Below are 25804 nucleotides of genomic sequence, written 5' to 3'. Positions count from 1 at the left end.
GTGAGGCGTCCGAAGGCCGGGAGGACCTGTTGGCCGACGTGGGCAGGGAGGGGCAGCCGAGCGGGTGGTCCCACCGACCTGTGCCGGCAGGTGGCAGCTCGGAGGAGACCCCACCGGGCTCAGGCTCTTGGGTCGCACCTCCCCACCCCCTACCTGGCCAGGGCGGGCCCAGAGCCAAGGCCGGAGCCGGGGGGTTCAAAATCCACCCCTGAGGGCTCTGCTCTCCTGTGGTGCCCAGGAAACCTGGAGGGAAGGGAGAGCCGGTGCTCAGGGGCCCATAGGGGCCTTGGCCAGGGGGCTGCACCTAGTCCGGGCCTCCTGGGGACCTGCAGGCCCGGCAGAGTGGCTGGGGACCAGCGTCAAGGTGGGGTCTACGGAGAGGTGCCCCCCCAGGCGCTCGTGGGCTCTGCTCACAGGCTGGGGGCCCCCGGCTCCGCCAGGCGTGGGGTGAGCACAGCATCTTGCCCCAGCTGGGATCTCCCAGGTGAACCATGGGCCAGGTGAATGGAGCCAGGCCCCTCCCAGGAAAGGTGTGACCCGGGGGTCCCACTTCACTGGACGCACGTGTCCCCAACACTCCTCCAGCCTCCCCTGGGCTGCAACTTGGGCTCAAGAGAGGCACCTGAAGGAGAGGGGGGTTTGCTGTAGGCCTCTCACGGCGCTACCACCACCGTGGCCAGGGCTGGGCCGAGGGCCCCGCCGGTCGTCCAGACAGGCTCCCGAGGCACTGCGCCACGGCCATCCCAGCCTGAGACCTGGGACTGGCCCGGGGCCTGGCAGCTCTCACCCTCCCCGAGCCCGGGGCCACCTGTGAAGGGTGGGCGCCCCCTCATGCAGGGCACTGCTGGCCTGGGACCACAGGCACAGGGGGAGGCCCACGCCCCTCGCTCAGGACACCGGCCTGAATCCCAGGAGGACACGTTCAGGGGACCTGGAGGCCACCCCATGCTCCCGCCCCCCTCCTCTGCCGGACTCGGGCTCCCTCCGCCCGGAGGTCAGAACTCCTCGAGGCTCACTCCAGCCCCACCGCAGAGGTTTCAGCCCATCTTCTCCCTGGGAAGAAGGAGCCAGCCCTGGTCGTGCAAACTCTCCCCTCCAGCCGGCCTGGCCAGTTCCCCAGGGCTGCAGCTGCCCTGGTTCCCGAGCTGCCCAGGACGGGGACGTCCGAAGGCAGGTGAGTGCGGGTCCACACACAGGACTCACCCCCACTGAACCGCTTGCCCGCCAGCTGACCACCCACCCGCCCTGGCCCCCCAGGAGGAGCGCTCTGCCGCCTAAGTGCAGCTCCGACAGGCCGTGAGCCTCCAGCCGTGTTAGGGACCCCCCCACCCACGCGGATCCGCAGCCCTGTCCGCCAGCAGCCAAGTGCCTTTGGGTGCTGGGCCACGTGGAGCCCAGGCAGGACGCCGAGGCCCCTGTGCCACTGCCCTGACTGCAGCGCCCGGCGCTGCCTCACCGCAGAGACCCACTGGCTCTGTTAGCTTGATGCTTAAATAGGACCCAGGGCGAGGGCCCCGCCCCGTCCCCGCCCACCCGCGCCGCGCACGCACACACGCGCACGCGCACATGTACACACACACACTCCGTAAACACTCGGAGATGGATTTCCCTGAGCACAGAGCCTGTGGGCAGTCACAGCAGCAGGGCGAGGGGTGAAACCTGTCTGGGGAGCACGTCCTCTCTGAGAGCAGCCCCGGCCTCCTGCCCAGCCCGGAGAGGAACCGGACGGGTCGGTGTCCTTTCCCATTCTGGGCCTCGATGGTCGCGTGGCCTGACACCCTTACCCCTGCAGAGCCGCAGCACCACACAGTAGCCCCCTTGGCTTCTGCCTGGCCCCAGACCAAAGCCCCTCGGCTGCAGTGCCCTCCCTGGCCTCCTGCTGCCGCCTGGGTGTCCCTTTCCTGCTCCGGGAGGTCGTGGAGTCAGCGTCAGCCCGGCCCTGGAGCCAGCAGGGGCCGACCACCTGAGGCACCTGGGTAGTCCCGGCAAGAGAGGTGAGGACAGGACGAGGACACCAGAGGCCCCTCTTAGGGCCCACTCTGTCCTGCCCCTTCTGTAGTGGGTTCAGAGCTGCCGGCCCCTTCCATTACAGCCCTGGGGACAGACGGCCACCACCAGCAGCCTGGGACTGGCCCTCTGAGGACGCCTCCTGTCGGGTGCCTGGGTGGGCACGGGGGTTCAGCCCACCAGCGGGGTCCAGGCCTCCAGCTGGGGCCAGGCTCAGAACCCTGTCGTAGGAACTTTCTCCAAAGACACCACCATGGCCCGACACCTTGACGTGTTCTCTTTGGGGGCCGACCTGTGGGTGCCAGGAGCTGACCCTGGCCTAGGAAGCCCAGCCCTAGCGTTCCTAGCTGGACGCCCTCAAGCCATTTCTTTCCACCCTGAGCCTTGGTTTCCCCTTAGGGCTGCTGTAAACGAGGCGCACGTGGCGAGCCTGAGCCTCGACTGCCGTCTACTTGGCAGAGGAGGTCCCGGAACTGCAGCTACAGGGACGCGGCTGGGCCAGAGCTCCCAGACGGGACGGGCAGGGGCTCTCGCAGCGCCGGTCTCCACCCGTGGCAGCCGCAGTGTGTCGGGGGGGCCTGGCTCACCTCCCCGGGCCCCGCCTCTGGGGCCCAAGGCTCTGAGGCCCCCAGATGGGAGGTGGGGTGTACGGCTTTGCCTCCGTCACCTCTTTGGGAAGCCTTCCAAGACAGCCCTCGTGCGGGGAGGCTGGTGTGACTTAGGGATGCGAGAGAATCAGAAAGACAAGTCTTTCTGCACTCCCCGCTGCGGGGCGGGGCGGGGGGCGGGGCTAGGCATCTGGGGTGCAGGCGCTGCCCCCCTCGCTCAGCCCCCCTTTCACGGCATGAACAATGGGGTGTGGGTATGGACGCCGCCGTCACCTGGTAAGTATGGTCTTGGGTGAAGCCGGGCGGTGGGGGCCATGAGCACAGGCCAGGCCTCTGCTCGGCCTTGGGCAGGCCTTTCCTACTCCAGAGCCCACTGTGGCTCCCCAGTGCCCTGACGGGGGTCCTTCCCTGCCCAGACCCTCTCTGGCTGGGCCGACTCCAAGACTCCCCCTGACCTTTGGGGCCGGCCCAGCCCTGCTCCCCATGCCCGGCCCCTCAGACCACACCCAGCCACCCTCCTCAGATCCTGCAGCCCCCGCTGTGCTGGTGGCAACACCCTTGCACTGCCTGGGCCCTTGCACTGCCTGGGCTCAGGGTCGGGGAGGGGCCTGACGGGGCCTCCTGCCCCGAGCAGGGATCCCGTCCCCCTCCCCAGGCCCCTGTGCCCTCCCCCGCTCACCCCACTCCCCGGACACAGACTCTGGCCATCCTCTGGCCCATCCAGTGGCGCTGGGGTCAAATGGGGTCAGCGGAGGCTGCCCCAGGCTCACGGGAAGACGGGTGCAAAGCAGCCGTTTGGGGCTAAGAATACCCCGCACAGCACCCACGCCCCTCAAAGGCGGGGAAGGTGCTGATTAAACCCCTGGAGGAAACTCTTTTCAGACTAATTCTCGGAGGCTTGGACGCAGGGGTTCTGTGCATGGGGGGCTCCAGGCTGACCTCTGGACCTGTGCCCCCCCGTACCTGACCTGCTCCTGAGAGCCTGGAGAAGCCAGCCAGGCTCCTGGGCACCGTGCGACACCTGCCAGGCAGCAAGAGACCAGGTGCGTCCCCCCATCCCCCACCCGTCCGTCTACTCGATCACTATAGTCCACCCACCCCTCAGCCGTCCATCCGCACTCATCTGTCCACCAGACCCCGTCTGTCTATCTACGTCTGTACACTGTGTCCCCAGGACGAGGCTGCCGGCTGGGCCTGAGGACCTGAGCTGCACCCCCCAAGCTGTCCTGCAGACCCTTCCTGGGCTGCCTGTTGTCCCACCACCACCAGCACGAGGCCTCCCGTCCAGCTGATGAGTAAACCCTGTCCCTGCCCGGGGTGCCCCGGGCTTTCAGCAGGCCCTGTGCCCACCAGGTCCCAGGGGACGGCCCAGGGCCATGACCTCGGCTCCCCGGAGAGGCCTGGCCCGGCTTCCAGGTGGGCCGTGTAGGATGCTGTGCAGGATGGGCAGTGGAGCCCCTCGCGGCTCCCTGTGGGCCCCTGGGGAGAAGTCGCCTACCGTGCGAGGCACCTGCACCCGGACGTCCGCGCTGTCCAGTGGGGAGTGGCCACCCTCCCGCGGCCTCCTCTCAGCAGCGTCCGGCCCTTCCTGGTACTTCCTGCTCCTCACGGGGGCGGGGAGCAAGTCCCTGCCCGGCCCCCGCCAGTCCCCCGCGTGGTGGCTGTCTCCATTCTGCTCCTGGGGAGGGGGGGGAAGACCGGGCGTGGGAGGGGGCCGGGCCGCCAACGCCCCCCAGCCCAGGACCCCAAGAGGGGCTGAGCAGATGCAGTCAGCCCCGTTTCACTGACCCACACGGAGGTGCTCCGGGGCCCGAGGAAGAGGGAGCTGCCGGCAGCCTGGGGGCAGCCTGGGGGCAGGGAGAGGCGGGGCGGGGACCACCCCAAATGTCCACCTGCCCACACTAAGCGATGGGTGACCGTGGGCGGCGCTGAGCCTTGTCCCCACGGTGGGTCCCCGTGGCTGTCCACAACTGAACCCAGTGTGCACTGGAGGGACTGGAGGCTCCGAGAGGCCAGGCCACTGCTCCTGGGCCACACAGCACCCACCCTGGCAGGTACAGAGCGGCCCCGGGGCCCCCAAATCTGTTTGGGGTCTGTCAAGCCCCCGCTGCTTCCCCCTGGAGAAGAGCCCAAGTGAGGAGGGGGCAGGCGGAAATGGGGGCCAGCCAGGACGCTGGGGGTCTGCAACATGTAAGGAACCGGAAGCCTGGGTGGCGGGACCACGGTGAGAGGCAAGGGAGCAGCCCCCAGTGCTGCGGGGTCTCCTGGGGCCCTCTCTGGGCACATGGCCCATCCAGGGTCCTGGGCTGCACGGGGCACATCTTGTCGCCCCTGGCAGGGACATGACGCAGACAGGAGCCCTGGCGGGTGCTGGCAGCTCGGCGAACACCGCGCCAGCCTCGTATCCCACTGCCCACGCTCTGCTTCTAACCGCAGGCAGCTGTCGCTTGGCTGCCCCCTGCCCCACGTGCCCCCGGCCGCCCGCCCTGAGCCCCACTCACCCGCTCCAGGGGGAGCCTCAGCAGGTCCCAGGTTTCCGCGCTCAGCCTCTGTGTCCTCTTGGGCCTGGCCCCTGCAAGGCAGCAGGCCCAGTCAGCAGGCGCCGGCCCCGGGCCTTGAGGATCGCGAGCTTCCCACCTCCCAGCCCACGTGGCGGCCAACGTGGCGTCTGCACGAGCGCCGCACCCCCGACTGGACAAGCACGCGGGCGTCCAGGTGGGGCTGACCGCGCAGGGGCCCCCGTTAGCTCAGCTCCTGAGCTCTGGGCCTGGCTCTTCCCCGCTCGCCTTCGCCTCCACCGTTCCCTCTCCTCAGATACACTTCCTGCGTCTACACAGCCCCGGGCCTCAGCCTTGGTTCAGCTGCTCCCCACACCCTGTGCCCGCACACCCTCACCCCGCCCCCACCGGGGCAGCCCAGGTCCTCGGGGGGGCCGGGCTGGGTGAACTCTCCTCTGGGGGCAGGGCCTGGCGAGGCCAGGAAGCACAGTGGGCAAAGTGACCGAGGCCTCCGGCACCAGCGGACGCCCTGGGGGTCGCGTCTCGGCACCACTGGCCTTGGACCGGTCACCCACCCTGCGGAGCTCAGCCCCCTCCACACCCCCCACCGACGCCCCCATCAGATGGTGCCGGCGGACACACTGCCCGCAGAGCGGGGGGACTGGAAAGCATCTCATGGCCCCTGGTGCGTCTCGGGCGCCCAGCAAGCTGCAGCCGTGGATGCAACGGTTCGCTCTCCATCCCCACCGCCAGTGCCCACCGCCCACGGCTCCGCTCGCGAAGCTAAGCTGCTCTGTGCATGCCTGCGGTGCAGCGTGGGGAGCCAGGCCCGGAGCCCGCCCTGTCCAGCCCCTTGCTGCGGTCAGGCGCACGCGCCACAGCGAGCGGCCTCGAGGGGTGGGAGGGGAGCCCTCCACCCGGCCCCCAACCCCAAGCCTGGCCTGGGTTCTGGGCCCACACCCACTGCCTGGGACACGGTCCCCAGAAGGGTCTGGCGCTCGGGCGTTCAGACCGGCCCAAACCAAACAAGCAGAGCTTCACAAGAACTAACTGGGCAGGTGGCCTGCAGCGGCTGGCGAGGGCGGCCGTGCTCTTCTCCTGTCCTGGCCCCAGGCCCTGAGCAAGCCACACGCCGTCCCCCTGCCCTCCTAAGGCCAAGAAACGTGCCAGTCCGAGGTGGGGACGCGGTGATCCTCGGAGGGGCGTCGGCGGTTGCTGTCCCGGGAGCTGGGGAAGGAGTGGCCACAGTGGCCCGACCAGGTGCCAGCCGGGCAGTTCCTGGAAGCGTTCCCCCAGGACTAGGCCAGCTGACGGCCCCCTGTCCCCACCGCTTGGCCGTGGTGGTCGTGCGGGCCTGCCGCTGCCCCCCCAACCCCGAAGAAAACAGCCCCTGGCTGGCAGGCTTCTGCCAGGCCCCGAGCCAGAGGGGTGCAGCCTCGGGGCACACGGCCCACCCACAGGTGAAGGAGAGGAGCAGAGGAGGTCGGGTCCCCCCGCCCACCCCCAGCGGCACGAGGAAGGCAGCTCTGAGAAAGAAACGAAGGAACTGGCCCCGAACAAAAGGACTGGGGACCCCATGCCTGGCGGCCCTTACCCCACCCTACCCCCGGCCTGCAACAGCCCTGCTCCGTCTCCTGCCGCCCCAGCGAGGGGCCCCGCCCCGCCTGGCCCTCCACCATGAAAGGTCCCTCTGAGACGCAGCCCGCGCCCGGCTGCAGGGCGGGTCCCTCCCGGCCCATGAGAACAGCGGGCGGAAGGCCCTCCGGGCCTGGCTAAATGCATCCTCTGTCTGGAGAGCGTGTTCCGAACCCAGCGCTTCCAGCGGCCCCTGAGCTGAGCCCGCCCTGACTGGGGGCATTCAGGCACCACTGGCTGGCTTCCTGCCCCGTCCGCCCGAGAGTCAGGCCTGGAAACTTCCCCAGGACTGCGCACCACGCCTGGCCTGTGCGGCACCCTCGTCATCCTCTGTCCCCACCAGGTGTCTCGACACACTCTGTCCCAACCCGCTGGTTTCCAGCTGCCCGGCCTGGTGCCCCCGGCCTCCTACCTCATGTCGCCTCCCTACTCCTGGCGGCTCCACCTTCAGAGCCGACCCAGACTCCGAGCCCCTGAGCCCCACTGCCTCCCTGCCCAGCCTTGCCCCGTGGTCCCTTCTCCATGCAGGGGCCAGAGAGATGCCCCAAGGGTCTGGGTTAGATCTTCCTCTGCTGCTGGACCTGCAAGGGCCCCTCTGCTGTGAGGGCGGGGCTTACACAAGGGCCCACGGCTCCTCCCTGGCGGGATCCCTCCTGCCTCAGGGCCCTTGCACGGCTGTTCCCTCCACTAGGACTGCGGTTCCTTCTCAGGCTCAGGGCTCCCTCCCTCCACTCCCTCAAGTCTTCACTCAAATGTCGCTTATAGATTGAATATTCTGCATCCTCCCAGATTTCATGTTGAAGCCCCAAACCCCAATGTGATGGTACAGCAGGTGGGGCCTGGGGATGTGATTAGGGTCGGCTGAGGTCATGAGGGTGGGGCCCTCACAATGGGATCAGTGCCCACATGAGGAGACCAGAGAGCTCCTTCGCTCTCTTCCCCCCACACCCCACCCACCCCACCTGTAGATCAAGAGGCCCTCACAGAACCCCGCCACGCTGGCACCCTGCTCTTTAACATCCAGCCCCCAGAACTGTGAGAAGTAAATGTCCATGGTTTACGCCGCCCAGTCTGCGGAGCTCTGTTACGGGGCTCGAGCTGCCACCCGCTGCTGTACTTGTGGCTACACCCTGCCCCACCCAACTTTCCTAACCAGCCCCCAAAGCACCTGCAACATGTGATTCTCTTTCCGCACGTTTATCATTTATCACTGCTGTGGCCCTAGAGCTCGGACAGGGCTTAGCGTACAGTAGGTGCTTTAAGGATGGTGGAATGAGTAGCTAGCGTTTACCGAGTGCCTACCGTGTAAGGCCCCATGGGCAGTTTCATTCACTGTCCCCTCCGGGCCGTCGCCAGCATAAGAGGTCCTAGCCACCCTCCCAGGACTTTGGACACAGGGGCTCAAGAGAGGGTGACCACCTGGCCAAGGCCAGCGAGCCCAGAGGGGTAGAGCCAGGTCAGGACAGGGGGAGTCGGGGCCATAGGCATGCCTGCACAGGGTCCAGCTGAGAGTGGCTGGGAAAGAGTCAGACCTAAGGACAGATGAGGGCCCCTGTGGCCCCGTGGCCCTGACCTGTCCATCACAGGTGCCTGGCACGTGGGTGGGCTGCAGGCCACTTGCTGAATGCACAGATGGGCCGTGCTGTGTCTGCATCTTCAGCCCTCCTGGGGACATGAGCTGTGCCCGTCCCCACCAGGTGCTCTTCCCAAGATGACCAGCAGGCCTGCTTCCCAGATGGGCACATGGAGGCACAGCTAGGTCGCCACTTGCTCTGCCAACCAGGACGTGCGGAGCCAGGGCCAGAGCCCGCAGCCTAAGCAGCCGCTCAGACATCCCACCACGAACATCCCAACCTCCCAAGGCGGCTGGACGCGGTGTTCCGGGACTCCTGCTGCTCTGGGCCCAGGACGCCCTGAGCAGGGCACAGGGGATGAAGGGACTGAGAAGCAACACAAGTGGGGGGGGCAGGGCAGTCCACACCCTGTAGGCAGGCAGAGGCGTCCACCAGAGGGGACAAGCAGGCAGCCCCGTGGGGCTCAGCGCCGACTCCCCCATCTTATGCGCTGACCGCGCTGCCATGTCGAGGGGGCGCAGCGGGACCCCCATCCAGCATGGGCCCCCGCCCGGTGCCCTCCTGGGGTGGGCAGGGTGGGCACAGCAAGTACCCTGGGAGGACCGACCCTGACCCAGGCAGCAGTGGCAGGGAGGTGCCCCGCCCACCCAGACTCACCCTGGGACCTCTTAGCTGGGGTGGGGGCAGCGAGGGCCGTGAGGGTAACACGTGGGCTGAACCCAGCCAGGCTCTGGGTCCTCCAGGTGCACGAAGTGCCGGCCACCCAGGCCCACGGCCCACCACAGACCACACCTGTGATGCAAGGCCACGCCCACCACAGGCCACGCCTGTGATGCAAGGCCACGCCCACCACAGGCCACGCCTGTGATGCAAGGCCACGCCCACAACAGGCCGCGCCTGTGGTACAAGGCCACGCCCACCACAACGGTCACGCCCACCACAACGGTCACGCCCACCGGCTCCCTCCCGCCCCCGACCCAGCCCAGGGCCTCCCTCCTCCCCTGGAGATGCTCCTCCACCAGGGCTGGTTAAGGGCCCTCGGGGGCTCACTTGGCCCCCTTCGCCCCCCCACCGCCCCCCACTGCCAGGCTCTGGATATGCAACACCCCCACCCCCGCACCCCAGGGACAGTTTCCAGAAGACAGGCACCCGGCTTTCTGGAAACTGGGCCAGCCCACCACCCGCGCTCAGTACGCCCCTGAAAGAACGAGTGAACGAACGGATGAAGGAATGATGCTGTCCCTGCAGAAAGCCCTGCCGTGGCCTGCACCACAGGCCCTGCCCGTCTGGGCTCACCCGACCGGGGGTCTCCTCCAAGCAGAGCTCTTCTCCAGGGCCGCCGAGAGTCAGGGCACTGGCCCACCTCCAGCAGCTGCATCCCAGGGCCGGGGCCCCCAGACCTGCCTCCACGGGCCTCGGGAGGCCGTCCCGGCCACTGTCCTCCCAGGAGGATGGCCTTTTCCCAGCGGCTGCTGGCTGCCCGGCGCCGGCAGCCTGGTGGGAGGAGGCTTCCTGGGGCCCCGGCTGGGAAAGGTCTGGGCCCGGGGCAGAGCAGAAGAGGCGGCGTGGGGAGGACAGAAGCCGCCTTGTTCCCGCACCCACCATGTGCCCCCCTTTCCTCAGCTCAAAGGAGAATGAAAACACCAGGAGAACCCGGGGCTGGGCCGCGCCTCCGCGGGAGCCTTTCCAGACGCCGGGCTCAGCCCTGCCCCCACCTGCCGCTGGGGCTCCCAGAGGGTGGCCTGGCAGGGCCAGGCGTGCCAGGGGCTCTGGGCGGAGCTGCCCACCCTCGGAAAACCCTGGCCGGAAGGGCAGACACTGGCCTGCACGTGCCGGGACGGGGTGGGGAGCGAAGGGGGCCACACTCCATCCCATCCCCACTGGCTACAGCACCCCCAAAACAAGGGTGGCTGAGGGTCCCGGCAGCCCATTTCCTCCCTTCCGTCTCAGCCTCGGAGCGAGGGTGTGGCTCTGAACCCTCTTCCAGGACAGGCCGTTGGCACAAATCCATGAGCGTTACAGCACAGAACCCCGGAGGCCTGACACCACAGTCAGATGGCTTCCCAGCCTCGTCCTGGGCGGGCCTGGGGGCTTTGGAGGTTGGGAAAGGTGGGCGACCCGGGAACACAGCCACGAGGGGCCTGGGGCTGGACTCTCCGAGAACTCGAGAACCGCGAGTTGCGGACTGTGTGGGCTGGGAGGGAGGAGCAGCTAACCCCTGCCCAGAGCCTGCCCCGTACCCACCAGCAGCGCGGGAGGCCAGCTCAGGGCGGCCCCTGCCCCAGCGCCCACGTTTATTGATCTACTTGCTTGGCCGCGAACTTCCTGTCCTTGTCTGGGTAGCATCACTGACCCACACAGGGCGACCAGCAGCCCGTGAACGAGGTCGTCACAGCAGCCGTGGCTGAGCTGCGGGCCTCAGTTGATGCGTCCCTGGCTCACGGCTCCCTCGGCCTCTGGCTGACCTGGCTTCTCCCTCCTGCCAGCAGCCCCCTCCCACTCCATCCCTACAAGAAGCCCTCCCCCAGGCCCAGCCCCCAGCCTGGAGGGGGGTCTTCAACCCCAGAGGAGTGGGGTGGCTAGGGAGGGGCAGGGAGGGGCCCCCTCCTCCTCGTGCCTGAGAAACCTGGGGGGTTCAGGGCAACCCCAGGGCCCCACTGCCCCAGAGACCTGAAGGACAGGCCTGAATGCCCCTTTGCCCGCGCTGTGTCCCGCACCTTCCAATCTCAGCGTCCCGACTTGCCCCCAGCACCCTGTCACTTGCCCATGCCACTGTGAGCTCTGGAGTGAGCTGGCGACGGGGCTCAGATGCTGACACGCCCCAGGGACAGGGGCTCAACACGTTCTGAGGGATCCCTTCCCTTGGCTCGCAGCTCTGTTAAATATTCTCCCGTTCGAGGGCGGAGCCCATTGGGCCCCAGCGTGAGCCAGCACCCCCTCTACCCTGGCAGCCCTCCTGCCACCCCCTGCCCTCTCAGGCCCCTGCATCTCAGGCTGAGGTCTGAGCCCACGGGAGAGCGGCACCCCCCGCCCAGCCCAGGAGCTCACCTTGGGCCTCGTAGCCGGCCAGGTCTGGCTTCTCCGCGGCTGCCGGGCTGGACAGCCGGCCCAGCGCCAGCTGCAGCTGTGCCACGTTCATGCGGGCCGTGAGCTCCCCACTGCGGTCCCCGATCTGCAGCCGGGCAGGGCCAGGTTAGTGGGCTGCGAGGCCCCCGTGCACTCCCACGGGGCAGTCACGGCCCCGGGTCTCCAAGGGCACTAGGCCCACTGCGCCCCAGAGGTGGAGTCTGGCGGGGGTCCCGGGGGCGGGGGTAGCCTCACGTGCCCCTGACAGCCCCCCTCACACCCCAGTCCGGCCGTGCCACGTGGGGCCCTCCCGTGGGCAGTCAGCCTGCACCTTTCTCAGCCCCGTGCCCGCCAGGCTCCCGGCGGGGACCCTCCCTGCAGGGAGGCCACGTGCTTATCCAGGAGCAAAGCCACAGGTAAGGCGGGTGGGGGGACCCCCACGTGGAGTTCCAGGGCCCCTGCCTGTGCTCAGAGGGACGCAGGGGCCGGTCCCGCTGGCGGCCCAGGCGGAGGGGCTTTTTCCAAGCCAGGACCTCCCCTGATGCGAGCTCTCCTCCCCTCCACCAGGACACCTAAGGGCCTTGCCCGCCTGTGGACTTGGGGCTGTCTGTGGCGGGTCTGGGGAGCGCTGGGGTGGGAGGTGACCTGGCTCTGCCGCTGGGGCTGCTTCCCAGAGGTGGGTGAGGGCTGAGGAGGGGACCGGCCGGGAGCCGGGGAGCCGGGGCTCACCCGCGCCGACCCTGGAGTGCCCCATCGCGGGCTGCCCTGACCCCAGCAGGAGGGTCCTGGGTGGACAGGCCCACTTCCCCAGGAAGGTGTCTGGTTGAGGGGTCCCAGGGGAAGATCCCCCAGGGGCGGCCGTGCCTTTGTGCCCCTGGGCTGCCCCTGGCAGGTATTTCCACCCTGGGTGTCGGGCAGAGGCATCCCATGGCCCAGCCTGGCACACTTCCGTCGGAGACAGAAGCAGCCGGTGGTGGCTGCCCAAAGGTGACGCTAACCCTCTATGGGCGGAAAACGGGCCCCCACTCCCCCCTCCCGACCCCCTGGCTACAGCAGACAAGCAGCCACCAGGTCTCAGGAGTCACGGGGTGGCTGGGCCCCTTCGCAGCAGGTGGCGACAGCCAGGGAAGGGCCTAGAGCACACGGAGGCACCAGCCCACCTGGAGGGGGCTGGGCAACTCCGGGGATGCGGGGCTCCAACGCTGGCGAAGGCCAGGGTTGGGGGCTGAGGGGAGGGCAGGCCCGGCTCACCTCCTGGGAGATCTCCAGGTGCTTCTTGGCGAAGGTCAGGGCCTGTGCTGGGCTCCCCATGGATACGTAGGCGTTCCCCAGGCTCCAGCACGCCCGGCCCTCACCCACTCTGCCGGGGAGGGAAACTGAGTCCACGTCTGCACCCCAGGCCTGCCAGCCTGCCCACTAGTCCAGCCGTCCCAAGCCCCCAGCCTCCGGGTGGTCAGGCCCATCACGAACTGGGGATGGGTGTGGGGGGGGTGCTCCGTGGGTGGTCCAGGGTCCCCGGCGTGGCCTTGACTGCCCCCTAGTGGCCGGGGAGGCTCTCACCCCTGTGGCTCCCTGAGCAGCAGTGACCTCATTCCCTTGGTCATAAATTTTTAAGCGGAGCCGTAAATAATGCAACACAAACTCAACCGCTGCACAGCGCGCGACTCGGTGGCTCTGCGCTCGTCCACCACCTACGACCATCGCCTCTACCTCGTTCCAAAACATCATCACCCCAAAGAACTGCAGGCCGCTTTAAGCCACCGGCAGAGCAGCCTTCTAGAAGACGCCTCCTCCCCACCACCCGCGAGGGGCCCCGGCCTGTGGCGCTGGACCCTCTTGCTGCCACTGCCGCCCCCAGACCTACGCGCATGGCTGTGTGTTTAGGCGTCTTCGGCCAGGCAGTCTGTCTCTCTGTAGCGACTGCCGTTTACACGGACGTGGAGAGAGGGGGGCACGGGGGCGTTCAAGGAGGCAACGGGGCGGGCACCGGGGCACAGCCCCCCAACCAGCTTGCGCCAAGGGTCAGTGCGAGCAGCTGGCCCAGCGTCCACTGGTCTCACCGGGTCCCCCTCAGTGGGCGGTGTGGCCAGCTGATGGGGGAGGCTGAGCCCAGGCGGGGCCGCCTTGAGCAGGGTCCCTTGGCGGTCGGCGGCAGAGCAGCGCCTCAGACCTAGGCCGGCGAGTCCAGGCCACTGTAATCAGCTTGTTACTCAGCCCAGGGGCCTGAAGGGGCGATCGGGGGGCCCCCCGGTGTGGGCCTGGGCAGCCACGCGTCCCCGCCGCACGCACCTGTCGGCCAGCTCCTGGGCGATGAGCAGGTGCCGCAGGTGGTACTCGGCGGCGCGCTCGTAGTCTTGCAGCAGCGTGTACGTGTTGCCCAGGCTGTAGCAGGCCTGCGCCTCCACTGCCTGGTCCTTGAGCTGCCGGGACAGCTGCAGAGTCTTCCTGTGGGGGCGGGGGGTCACCCCAGGAAGGAAGATTCCAGTATTCCCCTCCACGGGGGCTAGGGCACAGCTCATGCTCCCCCAACGCCCCTTTCCAAGGGCTACGTGGGGGGCGGTGGGGAAGCAGCCCTTTGGCCCCGAGGCCTCCAGCCCCAGGACCCCACTGGGGGGGTCTCTCTGGGCTCCATCGGTCGCCCTTCCAGGGTGGCACAGAACCCCCCGCACGGCCCCTGGGGAGGCTGGGAGGGCAGAGCTTGAGGTGGGCGCCTCCTTGGCCTGGGGTCCAGGCTCCCTCACCCTCCTAGGGCCCACCCTCTCCCTGGCTGGGCGGTGGGGATGGGAGGGGTGCTGCCTACTTGTAGTACTCGGCGGCCACGTCGAAGCGCCCCAGGAAGATGTGGGCGTTCCCCAGGTTGCTATAGGCCCTCCTCTCTGCTGCCTTGTCTCCAAACTCCTTAGCAATGGCCAGGCGCTGAGGACACGGACACAAGGCCCAGGTGGTCCCGGAGCAGCCCGGGATCCGATGCAGATGGCAGGTGCTGCCCCCCCCGCCCCACTGCCCAGCACGGCCAGCCCGACGTCCGTGTGCCCAGAGGGGCAGCCCTGGGAGCCCCGGCACCAAGCCCCGACGAAGCGAGGGGGCTGCTGGGGTGCCCCGGCCGTCTCGCTCTGACCCTGCGTCAGGGCCTCCCCGCCGCTGCCACCCACTCACCTCCTTGTGGAAGGTTGTGGCCTCTGTGAAGCTCCCCAGCAGGTAGTGGGTGTTGCCCAGGTTGCCATAGGCCCTGCCCTGGGCTGCCCGGTCGCCCAGCTCCTTCACCAGGGACAGGTTCCTCCTGGGGGCCGAGTCTCTCTGAGCTGTGTCCCTCCCAGCGACCCACCCACCCAGGCTAGAAGGTGCTGAGTGGGTGGCCTCCACACAGTCCCTCCCAGGGTCGTGCCCCCAGAGGAGGGTGGCTCTGCTCGGTCTGAGCTCCAAGGCTCGGGTCAGCCTCCGCCCCGCCCCCGACTCTGGCTTTCAGGCGCAGCCTATGCCGGCCAGGCCGAGGACAGGGCGGGTGGGGGTGAGGAGGGAGCCCACCCAGGTCCCCGCGTGTGCAGAGCGCGGGGACGACCCCGCCTGCTCACTCGTAGAACTCAGAGGCCCGGCGCAGCGTCTCGCGGACGGCAGGCGGCAGGTGCCCGGGGTCCTGTGCTGCATTCCAGGACAGCTGCTTGCCCTTGGCGTGGTACACGTTGCCAATGTTGTAAAGTGCCCTCGCCTCCCCAACCTGTGGGCGACACTGAGGTCGGTGGGGGGGCGGGGCGGGCGTCTCCGAAGCCACAGCCCCCGAGGAGCCGCCCGCTCAGGCCCTGCGCGCAGAGCTGGTGTCCCATCGCCTGGCCCACGGTCCCCGCTGTTCCTCAGGCCCCAAAGGCAAGGGCCTGGGGGGTGGCAGCACCAGGTCTAGACACTAAGGTAGGGGTCACGGGGAGGGAGGGACCTGTCCCCACCCCTCCCGGTCACCCCTCTCTGACCCCCAAGGGTCAGGGCTCTGCCTCTGCTCAGCCACCTCCGAGGCGGCCTGGGGCGAGTCAGTCACCTCAGCCGCAGTTTCCTCGCCCATACAGGGGCAGGGATGCTTACCCCACAGGGCCACGGCGGGAGGACACAGAGCAGGGCTGTCAAGGGTCCAGCAGAGCTGGACCCACCGTTGCTCGAACGGTGCTGCCTCTCCAGCCAGGTTCCTTCCGGAGCCGGCCCCCACCCCCGTCTCCCTCTGGCCCCAGGAGTGACTGGGGGTGTTGGTGGCTTCAGGGGGGAGGTCGGGGAGAGGGGAGCTGACGTGGAAGATGGGAGCCCGGGCCTCAGCCCCACAGCGTCGGTGTGAGCCAAAGTGCCCTCGTTTCTGAAGGGGACCGTCGTCCCACGGGAAGAGCACACGGGGCTGTGAGTGGTGTCACCTGCGGCTCCGATCCCAGACCCAGACAGGGCCACAGGTCAGGGGCCGCCGCCCACCTTGTCCCCCTGCTCCTGGGCGATGTCCAGGTGCCGCTGGCAGCAGACAACGGCCTCATCAAAGCGGCCCAGCACCTTGAGTGTGTTGCCCAGGTTCCCACTGGCCTTGGCCTCCCCCATGCGGTCACCGATGGTCCTGGAGGGCAGGAAAGAGGGAGGGGCTGGACCAAGCACTGGCGGGACCCTGAACCCAGCAGGGAGCCCTGGTGACGGCAGCAAGAGTCTGGGGGGACCGGGAGCCCCCAGACACTGGGATGATGCTGGGCAGGGGTCCCACGGCGGGTGGGCCCAGCTCAGGACCACTTCTCTGCTAGGCCAGTCTGGGGGAAGGACTTGCGAAGACCGGCTTGGAGGCAGGAGAGTTGGGGGCCTGGCAGAGGGAATTAACCGTGCAGTGTGTATTTGCTGGGTGTCTGCCGCCACCACACACTGGCTGAAACCAGGGCCCACCAGCTGGAGGGGAAGGGCCTGTGGGCACGGTGGTCGGAAGCTCCGCCCCCACCTGGGATATCTGGGGGCTCATGGGGTGTGGGGGGCTCCTGCAGGCCTTAAGGAGCAAAAGAGGGGGCAGGGAACACGCAAGGGGAGGGTGTTCCAGGGAGGGGCAGCAGCGGGGAAGTTCTGGAGGCCCGAGAAGAACGGAGACACTGGGAAATGGGGGGCGGGGGCCGGTCAGGGGGGGCTGAGTGGGTGGGGCCAGCAGGAGGAGGCTGGTCGGTTCGTGGTGAGAGCGGGGGGGTGGGGGCCCGGGGCAGGACGGCTCACCGAGCTAGCAACAGGTCGTGTTTGTGGTACTCCAGCGCCCGGGCGTACTCCTTCAGGTAGAAGTAGGCGTTGCCCAGCTGGCTGTAGATAGCGCTCAGCGTCTTCAGGTCCTCGGTGCCCACCTGCACAGCGGCCTCAAAGAAGGCCACGCCTGCCTTGAAGTCACCAGCCTTGCACAGCCGCTCACCCTCCAGGGCCAGCTCCAGGCACGAGGCTTCCATCCTGGGCGGAGAGGAGGGGTCAGGGCTCTCAGCCTGACCCCACGCTCCATCCTGGGCGGAGAGGAGGGTCAGGGCTCTCAGCCTGCCCCCCACGCTCCATCCTGGGCGGAGAGGAGGGTCAGGGCTCTCAGCCTGCCCCTCACACCCCTGCACGTCACCATTCGGACAGCGGGGCACCTCGGACGGCTGTGGCCAGTGCGGTGCCCGGGGGCGTGGGCGTCAACCTCTCTTTGGATGAACGCCCAGGTTGGCACACGGTGCGGCTCACCTGTGCCGCAGCCTCACGGCTCCCCTTCCCCACCCCCAGGGCAGCCGGCGGCCACGAAAGCATGAATCTGCAACTGCAGCCGGACCCTCGCCCAGAGGCGGCCTGCAGACACTACCTCCCGCAACCCCAGTCCCAGCTGCTGGGGCGAGGGGCCGCCCCCGGGCCAGGCGCTACCTGCCACAGTGGCTACGGTGGCCTGGGGCAGGCCCTGATCCCCTGTGAGGATGACGGAGGCTCACAGGGTCAGCCAGATGGTCAGGGCCACACAGGCAGGATCCGATCCCAGCCCCTCCTGGGTCCTGCATCCTGGAGCAGGGCCCCCACCCTCCAAGCTCTCGGGGGGGAGGGAGGGGCTGGGGACTCGGCCGTCACCTGTCCTCACCTCCCATTTTCTGGTGGGGCGTGGCTGCATCTGAGTCGATGTCCTGCGCTGGGGCCCGAGGGGGGCTGGGGGCGCAGGTGCAGAAAAAGCCAGGGAGAGGGCCCCCACCGAGGCAAGCGGCCCCTGCCACCCCGCACCCCACTGAGACCACACAGCAGGAGCAGAGCACCCCCTGGAAAGGCGGGAGCCGGCTCCGGGCTGCCACAGGCCGCCCCGTTATCCTCCTCTTACTCCCATTGCTTTTGGATGTCATCAGAGTTCATGGAAAACCTACAGAGAGTAATTTATAATAAAACGTGCACACCAGACAGCCAGCTGCACCCCAACGCACTCGACCTGCTTCGTTGTTAGAAGTGTGCAACGATCAGGAGTTACTGAAGGGGGGAACCAACGTGTTTCCTTAAAAAATAAAGTTGTTTAGAGTAGTGCTTCTCAACCGTTTCTTTTCTTTTTTTAAAAATAAATGTATGTATTTATTTATTTTGGGCTGCATTGGGTCTTCGTTGCTGCGTGCAGTCTTTCTCAAGTTGCGGCATGCAGGCTTCTCATTGCAGTAGCTTCTCTTGCTGTGGAGCATGGGCTCTAGGCGTGCAGGCTCAGTAGTTGTGGCTTGTGGGTTTCAGTAGTTGTGGCTCACGGGCTTCAGTAGTTGCGGCTCGCGGGCTCTAGAGAGCAGGTTCAGTAGTTGTGGTGCACGGGCTTAGTTGCTCCGCGGCATGTGGGATCTTCCCGGACCAGGGCTCGAACCTGTGTCCCCTGCATCGGTAGGTGGATTCCTAACCACTGCGCCACCAGGGAAGTCCCTCAACCGTTTTATTCAAACTGCCCCTTTGATAGAAACCACAACGCCCCATTCACTCTGCTCCTGCGTTCTCAAGACAGCAGGGCACTTCTATTTACACTGAGAGCTACACCTCAAGAGCCGGCTGGGGTGAGGCTGGTGAGCCCCTGGAGAAGCTGAGCCCAGCGCCCCGCACCCCACAGGCTCAGCGCCTTCTGTCGGCACCTTCACCACGCCCCTTGTCCAGTCACGGCTCCCCAGCATCGGGGCCACTCCTCCTGGGGAAGAGGGCTGCTCCCCCCCGGAGGATGCAGGGCCCGCACCAGAGGACCCCGCCATCTCCCCCACCCCCAGATTCAAGCAGAGCCCTGTGGCCTCTCCGAGAGCCGGGGTCAGGGGCATGGCCTCGAGACCAGGACGCCAGGCCCTTTCACCCCCGCCCACTCCTCAGCAGCCGGCTCGCCAAGAGCTCTGGGAAGGGCCCTCCGGATGCCACGCGGCAGGAGCCCACGGGCAGCCCCACTCCACCAGGGCCACGCACGGGGCTCCTCAATTAAGGCCTGCTTGTCCCTGCCCAGCTGCTCACTACACGGCCAGCTGCCCTCTCCTCCCGGGGACTCGGTCTGAAACGCAGGTGTTTTCGGAGCCCCACTGGCTCGGGCAGATCTGATCACAGGCGTGGCCTCCCCCCCGCCCACCTCCCTGCCCAGAGATGTGGCATCAGTGGCTCAGAGCAGAGGAGGTTTCTGGCTTGGGAAGGGCCCTGGGCCTAGAAGTCAAGGGGGCAGGGGCGCAATGTTGGGGTGTCTGACGCAGCCTCCCGGAACTGCAGACTGGGAAAGCTCACCAGGCCTGCACGTGGGGAGGCCACCTGGGGAGGCACCAGGCAGGGTGTCCCAGGTCAAAAGCCCCACCCCCTTCCTTGCCCCAAGAACCTCCAACCGCACGGCGACCTCCAGCTCAGCACCCGTCCGCCGCCGCACCTCCTCCTCTGCAGGTGGCGCATCTTCTGCACGTACAGCCACAGCTCCAGGCCCACGGGCAGCAGCAGCGGGCGGGGGCGGGGGGCGCCGTACACCACTTTGCACACGGCCTTCTCAGCCAGGCTCAGGGCCGCAGGCGGGCCCTCCGTGGCAGCAGCCGGCATGGCGGGGCTCCGGGCCTCCCTCCTGGCCAGCCAGCCCTCGCCCCACCTCGGCTGCTGGTCCTGGGGGTGCGCCGGCCTCACGGTCCCCCGCATCCCCCACCCCAGAGCGGTGGGCTGAGGCTCTGGTGGCCTCGGCTCCAGGAGACCCCCGGCCCCCGGCAGCTGGTCCGGGGCCTCCCAGGGCCTGCGGTGGATCAGGGGATCAAGGGCGGCTCAGAGCCGGGGATCAGCGCCGTCAGCAGGGCGGGCCGGCGGGCGCCCAGGGGAGCCTGCCCACGCGCTCCCCTTGGGGGCAGGCGCACAGCAGGGGTGCAGCGGCCGCACCCCCGTCCCGCTCACCCAGACTCTCACCCCACTCCGGCCCTGTGGCCGGTGCGGGGCCAGAACCCCGTCACGCAGCACAAAGGAGCACCAGGCACCTAGCTGGCTCCGGGTCAACGTCTGTGAGAGAAGGAGAGGAGGAGGGACACGGCGGTGTGGCCCCCACCTGGGGAGCTGGGGCTCGGCAGGTCTGCACTTGGCTCCGCCCCGTCCTCCTGGCGGCCTGTCCCCCAACACCCAGCCTGGCCCACGGCAGCACGTGGTGCCCAGCGCCCGGCATGCAGCAGGGTCAACAGGTGGGCACAGAGTCCAGTCACCCTGTTAGTCCCCCGGCCCTCTGGGGCACTGCTGGGGTTACCAGCACCTGACCGACGAGGAGCCCCAGGCCCCAGGTTAACCCAGGTGCGGGCCTAGAGGGGCCTGGGGCCAGCCGTCTTGGGAGGAATAGACACCCCCCCACCCAGTTCCTTTCCTGAAACCACCAGCCCCCTGGCCACCTCCTCAGCCCGGCTCCCAGCTCCTCCAGCCACCACGGCTGATGAGGCGCGAGTGACCATCTCTGGGCAAAGGGAGAAGCCTCTGGAGTAGCGGGGGTTGGTGCCAACGTCCAGCTAGGGGGAGGGGGCCACGGGGCTCGGTCAGGGCGGAGCAGTGGGGAGAAGCCCAAGGCCCCTCCCCTCCCAGCAGTCCAGCCCACGGTGCTGCTGCATCCCAGGAGCCCCTAGGTTCCCACGGCGCTCACAGAGGCTCTCTCTGCCCCACTCGTAGGTGGCCCCTCCTGCCAGGCCACTTGCCCGTCTCAGCGATGGGCCTTGGGTGGGAGGGGGCTCAGCTAGACCAAGCAGCTGGGAACCTGGGACAGGAAGGGAAACGCAGCTCTGGGGTCAGAGGGAACTACAGACCCAGGGTGGGCCCAGCTCCCCAACACCATGCTGGGGTCTGAGCAGAGGCGGGAACCCAGGGATGAGTAGGAGGCTGTGGTGGTCCAGGGCAAAGGCCGCCCAGGATACAGGACCCGGGGGTCAGCATCGGACCAGGAGGCCCAGCAGGCGTTGCCACTCTGAGGGGTCTGGGAGGGCCGAGACCTGGAAGGGGCCGGGCGGGTGGATGCAGAGGTGGGAGAATGAGGTCCCAGGCTGCCCACCCGCCCACACCAGGCCCTGGTCCCCAGGGTGTCCAGGCCAGGGCGTTCTCCTCCCTGCCCGGAGGCCTCTGTCCACCTCGGGGGAAGCTCAGCTGAGGGGGGCAGGGCAGGACCTGGACCATCTCCCCCTTGCGCAGCTCCTGCCAACAAGCTGAACCCTCAAAACTCTGCACTGTCACATCGACCCCACGCCCCTCCTCCACCCCCCGGGGCGGCCCCCCAACACCTGCACCGCAGGCCGTCCTCTCCTCTCCTCCGTGAACCTGCCTGCACTGGCCAGGCTCACTTCCTTGTTCAGTGAAGAAGGTTCTGGGCCTGTCTCTCCACACTGCCTCTGCAGGCCTGGGGGTATCTGTGGGTGCTCCTGCCCACTGGGGATGCACTGGGGTTGCAGCACCCCTAGGTCACCCACTGCAGCATCGGTCTGCGGAGCCGGCCTTCCCGCCCACTGCCCATGCCCCCATGCTGTAGGACTGCAGGGGCCTCCAACAGGCCTGTCCACCCAAGGGCCTGACAAGAGCCCTGTTGTCAGGGCACGAGATGGGGCTCCCTGGCGCTCTGGGCCGGACTGGCCAGGGCTCTCAGGGGCCAGAGGCTGTGGTCTTAGCTCCCCCTTCACCAGCCTCACCACTCAAACTCTGGGAGAGGGGGTAGCCTTCCACCTGGGATTTGCCACCTGGGCTAAATAGATGCTTAATTTTTTTTAATTTGATTAATTTTTCTTTTTTAGCTGCGTTGGGTCTTTGTTGCTGCACACGGGTTTTCTCTAGTTGCAGAAGCTACTCTACCTGCGGTGAGCGGGCTTCTCATTGTGGTGGCTTCTCCTGTTGCGGAGCACGGGCTCTAGGCGCACGGGATTCAGTAGTTGTGGCTCGCGGGCTCTAGAGCGCAGGCTCAGTAGTTGTGGCGCACGGGCTTAGTTGCTCCGCGGCACTGGGATCTTCCCGGACCAGGGCTCGAACCCGTGTCCCCTGCATTGGCAGGCGGATTCTCAACCACTGCGCCACCAGGGAAGTCCGATGCTTAATTGTTAATCTACAGTCCTCCACGTCCTAGGGAGAGACCCGGCCCACCACCTCAGGGGCCTCAGGGGTCAGCCTGCCGGCCCCAGCCAGGCCTCGTCCACCCGTGAGCTCTGCTACCCAACACCACGACGGCCCAGCACATCTCTCCTTGAAAGCGGCTGACCAGGGCCAGCCTTCCCAGGAGCCAGACCGTGGCGGCCAGGAGGCAGGGCAGTGTCTGCCAAGCTCCCGCCACCTGCCCCCTGGCTTACTAGTTAATGAAGTGATTACTGACCGCTCAGTGGCCGGCCTTACTGCTCTGGTCACCACGTCAGCCCCATACCCCTCCCACCTGTCTGCGGCACCTGAGACAGCATCCCGGGAGTAGCCATCGGCCCGGCCCCGCCTGGCCCCTACTGCCCTGCTCTCTGCCCCCACGGGCGGTCCATCAGCACTCATGCCCCACCTGCCTGTCTCCCCGGATGGCACGCCGTCCTCTGGTGCCCACCAGACCACCGAGGCTGGTCTCCAAGCCTGGCCCCCGGCTCCCACCACCAAGGCTCACTGGCCAGGGGCTGCGTCCCCATCAGCCCCACTCTCTGCTAAATGTCAGCGTCCCTGTCCTGAGCTGTCACCCACACTGGGCCTCTGGGCAGACGCTCCAGGGCCCCTGCTCACCCCCTGTCCTGCCGTCCCCAGAGTGAAGCCACACTGACTCCCCTTCAGTCTGAGCATCATGGGACGGGCAGCCTGGAAGAAGCAGGAATCACTGGAGAGGAGAAGCACGACCATCACCCAGCTTTACAAAGTGCCGAGGGGCACGCTTCTCGGGAGCCCTGGGGTAGGGCCGACTGCCACGGGGCGTGGGACCCCCGTTCGGGCGCCTGCCGATGGGTCACGCCTCTAAGAGCCGCCCCGCAGTGGTGTGCTCGCCGCCCAGCTCTGCCCTCGCAGCCCCAGCAGGAGCGCTCAGCTGCTGGCCTTAAGGGAGCCAGAGGGCCAGGAGAGGGCGGCCTGTGGCTTCCCCACTTTCGGGGGCTTCTCGGCCACCTGTCCATCCTCCCCGGGCCCCTCGGCACCCCCTCCCAAACCCCTGCCCTGGGGAAGCACTCCCAGGCGCAGCGGACCGGGGCTCTGAGTGTTAACCGTCTCCCACCCCACGAGACCCCGCCCACTCCTGCCTCCCCGACCCGGTGCCCTCCCCAGGGCCCCATCTGGGGACGTGGCGGGTCACGAGCACCCTCGCGCTCAGGCCCTTCTCCGTGGGCTTTCTATGCCCGGTTCCGCCCAGAACCCGCTTTGTAAGAGCTGAACTCACCTCACCAGGCAGCGGTGTGGGTGTGCGGAAGGGGAGTCACCAGGCGGGGCCATGGCAGAGGGGACCTGGCCTGGCCCCCCACACAACAGGGGTTCTCCCAGAACAGCCACCCCTGGGGTGCTCAGACCAAGGGGATCCTGTCCGCGGGGCATCCACGTGCCGGGCTGCCTGCACCCCTCCACTCCCACGCCACGGGGGGTCTTCCCGGGACACACAGGCTCCGAGGGGACAGATGACCTCTTGAGGGCGTCTCGGCAGCCTCTGAACGCCGGCTCCGACCGGGCACGGGCCCGCGCACACCCAGCCGCGGCTACACGCGCGGCTCCAAACGCTCACGGGCGTCTTCACAGCCCTGAAGGCAGGCTGTGGCCGGGCCCCCCAAACCTCTGCCGGGCTTTGCCCCTTCGGCCTCCACTCGGGGCTCAGCTCGCAAGGAATCCAGGCCGGGCTCCGGGCCCCTCCCAGCGTTCGCTCTGAGCTCTGCCCCTGCCCAGGGATGGCTCCCCCAGGCCAGGGTCCTGTCTGGTGTGTCCCCGCTGGGCCCTGGTGCCAGCCCACACCCCAGGCTGCCAGGTCAAGCCTGTGGGGAGACCAGCACGATGTGGACCCCAGGCTTGGCTGCGCAGGGTCTCCCAGGGCTAAAGCGGCCTGGACCTCCTCCACCATAGCTCCCCTACACACACACACACACACACACACACACACACACACACAGCCGGTGGCCGCCAGATCAACACGTGTCATTCTTCCGAAATACCCCCTCTCCATCGGAGAAACGACGCTGGGGCAAGTGCAGCCCCGCACAGCGCTCCACCCCAAGGGGGGCCGTGGAGAGGGTCCTCTAGGACAGGCCTCCAGCGTCGGCTGCCCACAGACCCACTCACACGCCCCTCCCCCTGCGTGGGGCCCAGGAGCCAGGCCGGGGGCTCAGCGCTCCATCCCGAGACCACACAATGGGGGCTGTGTCTCTGGCCAGCAGCACAGACCAGACCAAGGTGGGAGGGGCCCCAGAGCCTCATTCTGCACATGGGGGGGGGGCACCCAGCAGAGGTTTGCGGCTGCTGGGCTGCTGGCCAGGCTGGAGAATCCTCGCAGGCCAGGCTAGGCCCCGTGAAGGCTCAGCAGCCCCCAGGTCTTAAGGGTGGCTGGGGGTAGCCAGGACGATGTCCCTCCAAGTCGGCGGCCTGTCCCCGCTGTGGGACGGCCTGTCCCCGCTGTGGGACGGCCTGTCCCCACTGTGGGACAGCCTGTCCTCGCCTCCGGGAGCTGCAGTCAGTAAGCAACCCCGGCCCAGCACTCACGCCTGCCCCGCTCTGCTGGACACCTGCACGCCAGTGCCTGTGCCCGTCTGGGCCAGGCCCAGGGCATCACCTTGTGGCACACCCTCGACAAGCCTGGAGTCACCAGCCAGGCACGCGGCCCTGGCCAGGGCCACCCTGTCATCCCTGATGGGCGTGGGGCGCAGAGCTCAGACCGCTGGCATCACTCACGAAGCTGCCCGCGGCAGGTGCCTCTTCAGGCAGGTGCCCACCCACCCACCTAGCTGGCTGGCTCTGCAGCCCCACGCCAGCCACAATCTACCGGACCACAGGCACCTGGTGGGCTGGTGGGGGCACGGCCCCACCCGTGACACATCCTGCTCTCTTCAGCATACCATGTCCCCCTGCCCACCCAGTACTCGGGCCATGGCAGTGGGGAGGTGGTGCCAGACTTGGGAGGGAAGCTCCTGGAGCGCCCACCACACGCCTGCCGTGCCACAGGGCCCAGCTGCCAGGAGAGCAGAGCTGTAGAAGCTGCCAGTCTCCCAAACCCTGGACACCGTTTGCGAGGGGGCGATCCGGCGGGCGGCAGTCCATCCCAGCGGCCCACGCTGCCCACCCGCTAGTGCCCTGGTTCTCGAGGGCGTGGGCCGTGGGAGGCCCAGCGCCCCCAGCCTCCGACCCCCTCCCCCCGCCCCTCCTCCCCACCCCGCGCCCCCAACCGCCGCCGGCCCCGCTGGGAGGGGCGTCCCCGCCACGTTGCGCGCTCGCCGCCGCCTTTGTTCCAGGCCGGCCAATCCCGCCTCCAGCGGCCCCAGCTGCCCGGTCCCCGCGCGGCCCCGCGCGGCCCCACCGCCTGCCCTGCCCTACCCACCTGGAGTAGAGGCGCCGGGCAGGGCCGAGCAGCTCGTCAGCGGCGGGCGGGGCCGGACCCGCCATGGGGCCGAGGGCGCCGAGAGCCGGGGGCCGCGCACCCCACGCTCGCGCCGCTCGCGCCGCCCCGCGCCGGTCCGCGGTCAGCTCTCCGCTGTCCACCGCCCGCCAGCCGTCCGTCCGTCCGCGCGGGCGGGAGGCGCCGAGGAAGTGATGTGCGCGGCGCCGCCCCTCCCGCCGTGGCCGTGATGTCACCGCCGCCCGAGGGGGAGGGGGCGCGGGCCGAGCCGCCGGTCCCTCCCCCCGTCCGCGCGGTGGGGGGAGGGGAGAAAGCCGGGGTCGGGGGGGGGGGGCGGCCCGCGGCGGGGGAAGGGGCGGAGCCTTTGAGCGTTCGGCTGGCAGAGGGCTCAGGAGGGTGTGACCCCAGCCCCCCAGGGTGAGTGCAGGAGAGGGGCCTGGCGCGGCATCGCTTCTGGGGGCTGCTGGGGCT

General features: G+C 68.3%; 1 protein-coding gene across 3 annotated transcripts in view; it reads right to left on the bottom strand.

Annotated features, from left to right (window-relative positions):
- Positions 1–25804, bottom strand: part of GPSM1 (G protein signaling modulator 1) — a 31240-nt gene extending 5436 nt beyond the window's left edge. Inside the window, exons 1-11 of one of the 3 annotated variants that reach the window (XM_079926037.1) lie at positions 25316–25804; positions 16597–16818; positions 15832–15967; positions 14961–15103; positions 14545–14668; positions 14189–14304; positions 13678–13833; positions 12640–12748; positions 11371–11494; positions 5117–5187; positions 4114–4293 (exon numbers count right to left, since the gene is read on the bottom strand). In XM_079926037.1, the coding sequence (XP_079782163.1) occupies positions 4114–4293; positions 5117–5187; positions 11371–11494; positions 12640–12748; positions 13678–13833; positions 14189–14304; positions 14545–14668; positions 14961–15103; positions 15832–15967; positions 16597–16818; positions 25316–25380 (1446 nt within the window). In that variant the 5' untranslated portion in view covers positions 25381–25804. Of the gene's footprint in view, positions 1–4113; positions 4294–5116; positions 5188–9618; positions 10118–11370; positions 11495–12639; positions 12749–13677; positions 13834–14188; positions 14305–14544; positions 14669–14960; positions 15104–15831; positions 15968–16596; positions 16819–25315 lie in introns of those variants that run through there. The other 2 variants (XM_079926038.1, XM_079926039.1) reach the window with 2 other exon arrangements.

The sequence above is a fragment of the Stenella coeruleoalba genome, assembly GCF_951394435.1.
Source record: "Stenella coeruleoalba genome assembly, chromosome: 7".
NCBI classification, from domain to species: domain Eukaryota; kingdom Metazoa; phylum Chordata; class Mammalia; order Artiodactyla; family Delphinidae; genus Stenella; species Stenella coeruleoalba.
This window is presented reverse-complemented; position numbering and strand designations above follow the sequence as displayed.